The sequence below is a fragment of the Sprattus sprattus genome, assembly GCF_963457725.1.
Source record: "Sprattus sprattus genome assembly, chromosome: 6".
Taxonomy (NCBI): domain Eukaryota; kingdom Metazoa; phylum Chordata; class Actinopteri; order Clupeiformes; family Clupeidae; genus Sprattus; species Sprattus sprattus.
This window is the reverse complement of record NC_137925.1, coordinates 3,991,827-3,996,773: the sequence shown is the minus strand read 5'-3', so window position 1 is coordinate 3,996,773 and position 4,947 is coordinate 3,991,827. Positions and strand designations below refer to the sequence as shown.

At 46.0% G+C, this 4,947-nt stretch overlaps 1 protein-coding gene across 1 annotated transcript in view; it reads right to left on the bottom strand.

Moving 5' to 3' along the window:
- Nucleotides 1-2,811: 2,811 nt before the first annotated feature.
- LOC308366555 (teneurin-1-like) overlaps nucleotides 2,812-4,947 on the bottom strand; it is a gene marked incomplete at both ends in the record, with an annotated part of 192,357 nt that continues 190,221 nt past the window's right edge. Inside the window, 1 exon segment of the mRNA XM_080840272.1 lies at nucleotides 2,812-3,591. Coding sequence (XP_080696398.1) covers nucleotides 2,812-3,591 — 780 coding nt within the window.

Genomic DNA, 4,947 nt, shown 5'->3' with positions numbered 1-4,947 from the left:
TTATCACGAGAAGTAATAACCAAATAATAGAAAAAAAGTCAATTGGAGATGATTTGGTATTATCGGCTGGATATTTATGGGCTGGGGGGGGTTGCTGGTGGGCGTGCTGGGCGGGCCTGGGTCCGTGTTAAGCGGCGGCTCCTCCGGCAGAGACAGATGGTCGGGGAGATGCAGCATGTGGAAGGTTAAGAGGAAGGGTGATGCGACGTGGTGTGACGTGACAGGAGGAACAAGGCTGTCTCACAGCGTGGATCGTTTAGCTGAATTAGATTCGAAGCCCACGGAGGAGAGCGATCGCTAAAGCAGAGCGACTAGGCACACTCTAGCATATCACAACCTACTAGTCCGACCTCTCTCTGTCACCTCCATCTTAAATATTATCACAACGAAACACAGGCGTATGTATACCACTGACATGAGAATATCACATATAATAATAATACTATGCTTATTTGTTGGTTGTGTGGCTGCCTGACTGATGGGGTAAAGTCATCATATTCAGGCAACCAGCATATAGAGGCGGAGATTGATACTCGACAGATAAAGTCAAGGTGACAGAAACTATTACTTTAACAATCATCAGTGCTAGCCTATTTTTATTCGCCCGGGGGAACACATCAAGTTCCACTGACTCGCCCACCAAAATAATGAGCTAATATAGAAGTATATGAACCAGCTGGCTGTACAGGGGGATGGGGTGTAGTCTGGCAGGACTTCTCCTGGTTCACTTATGGAGTTTGACATGGCAGTCCATTACTATAGGGGCACTTTGTCGGAATGCATTTCTTAATTGGGTCGAAAAATCTCAACGCGACTGACCGACGGACGTCATCTCCCACTCGTCTGTGAGTCAAGCACAGATCTGATCTTGTGATGTGCCACCTCCAGGAAGGTGTGGGGGAGACGGGCAGGTCTCGGGCGTGTTCTGTTTCGCTTTTTCTATGACGAGTGACGAGAGATAATGAAAGTAGGGCCGCTGGCTGGCTGTGCGGCGGTGTGGCTGGGAGCAGCTCTTACGTGAGACAGTAGGCCTTGGTGAGAGTGGGAGAGATTCAGTACGATAGGACTGAGAGAGAGCCGAGCCATTTGTGGAGTGGAGAGAATGTCAGATTCAATCACCATTTGTGAATTGAGAATTGTGACCCAGAACAGGAGCAAGCCCACACTTGTCCCAACACCTCTCCTTGCCATTCGCTTTTTGGTTCTTGTGAAACTAATAAACAGTTTAAAAAACACCCACAAAAGAACGTCTCCTAATGGCCTATGTTTTCGTTCAGCTATAATTGTACTGACCCTTCAAAAATGAATGGTATTGACCAGCTTAACAAGGCCTGTTCTTGATGACATTGTCATCACTGTCATTATTCAATTGGATAGATCACCAACAGTTAAAAGTTGACTTGAAACCTAAAAGTTAACCTGTGACAACCATGATCATTTTTGACCAAGCTGTACAACACAAAGACCTCAGGGAACATGGGCTGTTGGAGGGGGGGGGTGTGTGTGTGTGTGTGTGTGTGTGTGTGTGTGTGTGTGTGAGTGTGTGTGTGTGTGTGTGTGTGTGTGTGTGTGTGTGTGTTTACTTGGCTGTAAATACTTGCACAGAGTTTGTGTTGTTGTGTGAGACATAATAGGCTCTTTACTAATATTTGGATGCTGTGGCGTTGTATCAGTATTGGTCATTCCAAATAAATGAATCAAATGTGTGTGTGTGTGTGTGTGTGTGTGTGTGTGTGTGTGTGTGCTTACAGAAGTGATAGCAAACACTGGAATTAAGTCTAGTGATTGTGAAGTTGACACATAGTTACTTTAATGATCATTGTAACCCTTTATATTCAGAAGTCCAGGATGGATAGTCTCATAGCAGGTAAGATTCCTTGAAAAACTGACACTGCGTCTATCGATTAACAATATTAACACTTCAGTATTTATGACAACATATTCAAAATTTTAGCACTTCCTTTTTCTTAAAGCACTTGCTATATACATATAGGTTCTTTTTTTTCTGAGCATATAGTATTCACACTCAAACTCATGACAGGAATAATTTCAATCATATTTAAATTAAAGTCTGATATTCTAGAGAGCTTTGTAAGTACGAATATGAGTCACTGACAAGGCCTCTCTTGCACAAAATGTAAACTATAATTCTTGAGGTGGTCTATTGAACAACCCAAAATGAAATGAGTCCATATTTGACACTTGTAAACAGAATGTGCTGCACACCTTACAGCTTTGACTTGCATCTTCAAATGTCCCATCAGTGTAAGAAGCTGTTGACAAACAAGCGTCACGTGTCTGAGAATGAAGAAGGTAGACGAATAAATAAATAAATAAATAAATAAATAAATAAATAAATAAATAAATAAATAAATAAATAAATAAATAAATAAATAAATAAATAAAAAACAAACAAACAAACAGCATACTTCCATATAGAAAGCTAAGCCACAGCAGAAAAAAATGCTTTGTGCCACTTTAGAAACTCCACCTTGAACATTAATAAAATACCATCATTTTGTCACAATTAAAGGCAGTTGGGATTCCGCTCCCCTGAATCTTCCTCTTCCCATTTTTTTGTAATTTTTCTGTTTTTTTTGTTCATTAATAGAAATTCTTTCGATAAATTCCTCAAATGTCTAAAAACAGGCAGTCTTTGGTGAGGGGGAGGGAAGGGTAAGAGAGAAACCAAAAATAGCCCAAAAAAAAAAAATCCTAAATCCATCGACCGAAAAAAAAGAGAAAAAGAAAGAAAGAAAGAAAACGATCTTCCTCTTTTCCCGTGCGGCGTTCCCGGGCGGCGGACTGCTGTTACCTGCGCCCCACCTCGCCCTGCCTCATGAAGCGAATGTTGTTGGCGCTGTCGGCCAGCTCCATGTACTGCTCCACTGCCAGCACAAAGTAGCCGTCGTACCCGGCCACCCTCTCGGTGCTCCGGAGCTGCTCCCTCTCGGCCTCGCTCCAGGCCCGGCTGCCCTCCTCCCCGGCCAGGAGCAGCTGCCGCTCGCGTGCCCATGCCTCCTCCACCGCCCGGCCCCGCGCCGCCTCCAGGAGCTGCTGCCGCGCCTCGTCCGGAGTGGCCCCGTAGCGCACGCTCAGGCACAGCGCGCCGTGCCGCAGCTGGATGTCGGCGAAGCGTCGGCTGCGGCCGCCCACGGAGGCGGTCATCTGCGAGACGGTGACGTTGACGCCGTTCTCCAGCACGCGGCCGCCGCTCAGGCCGCCCAGCGTGGCCAGGTCGTCCTCCACGGCGCCGGGCTTCAGGAAGTGGTGCGTGTCGCGCCCGTCCACCGTGAAGCGCAGGCCCGCCAGGTACATGGCGCCGTTCAGGATGGCCGCCACGCGCCGGCTGTCCTCGCTGGCCACGCCCACGATCTCCGCCGCCACCAGGCCGCGGAGGATGGCGAAGCGGACGCCCTTGCCGAAGATGGAGGGCAGGGCGGAGAAGCGCGGGGGGCCGCTGGGGCCGTCAGACGAGGGGGCGGAGGGACACTGCTCCAGCGAGCCAACAGGGGGCGTCATGGGGAGGCGATCCAGGGAGATGAAGTTACGCAGCTGCCGCTGAAGCTCACACTGAATGCCCAGGACCACCTGCACGGGCACACACACACACACACACACACACACACACACACACGCAAACACACACACACAAACACACACACACACACACACACACAAACATGATCAGTGCTTTAACTTTACACATTCAGGTGTCATACACAAATATTCAGTCATTTTACATACACTAAATAGTTTGTGTCCATTCCTAAGCCTTTTCCAGGGGTGTAACGATTCACTGATACAAATTGGAAACCGGTTTTAATGTTAAAGATACAACTACATTGGTGCGTGGACCCCTGGATCAATCAACTACATTGGTGCGTGGACCCCTGGATCAATCAACTACATTGGTGCGTGGACCCCTGGATCAATCAACTACATTGGTGCGTGGACCCCTGGATCAATCAACTACATTGGTGCGTGGACCCCTGGATCAATCAACTACATTGGTGCATGGACCCCTGGATCAATCAACTACATTAGTCCATGGACCCCTGGATCAATCAACTACATTGGTGCATGGACCCCTGGATCAATCAACTACATTGGTGCGTGGACCTCTGGATCAATCTTAATGTTCCATGTCTTATGAATCGGCTGACAGAAACATTTCTGCTTATTCAACTTTTATATAAAAAAGCTGCTGCAATGGATAATTCTTGTGATGGGCAAATCGAGGCTTTGTGAAACACTGTCATATTTCAAGCAATTGGGCTCGGAAATTGTTTACACCTATTTGTATGGTGACAACCACAGGCCACTTTTGCTATCGTCACTTTTTGGTGAAGCTATTCTGTGAAACAATGACTTGACAAACAATGCCAAGCATTGAGAGATTCTTAACTACTTATTATTCTGGTGGGTTATGCCAGGCTATCATAACTACTTATTATTCTGGTGGGCTATGCCAGGCTGTCGATACATAATCAATACATATTTCATAGAAATCACCATACAACAAAACCCTTCAGATTGTCAAAGACAGCAAAATGGACTCTGAACAGTGTAGTTTAATACATATTTCTTTGTTTCCATTTCTGTGTTAACATCTGTGAGGCTTTTTCAATGGCTTGGTATATCAGTTTCATGTGCATTTAGGTCAATATTTGATTTTACTTCTGCTGTTTATGGTCTGAGGTTTTTTTTTTCTTACAAACTAGGCTACCTCCCCAGCCTTGTAAAAGATGTGTTCACATGGAGCACTTGTTGCTGGCATAGAGATATTTCTGCCATTCTGAGCGCAGATATAAAGCACATCTCTCCTGCCAGTTAAACAGAGGATCATGTGTCAAAATCTCTCTCTACATGTTTTTAAACATCTGCGCTTTGCGCCATAAAGTAACAGAAGACACTAGAGAGTGTAGCTATAAGGGCTAACGAAGG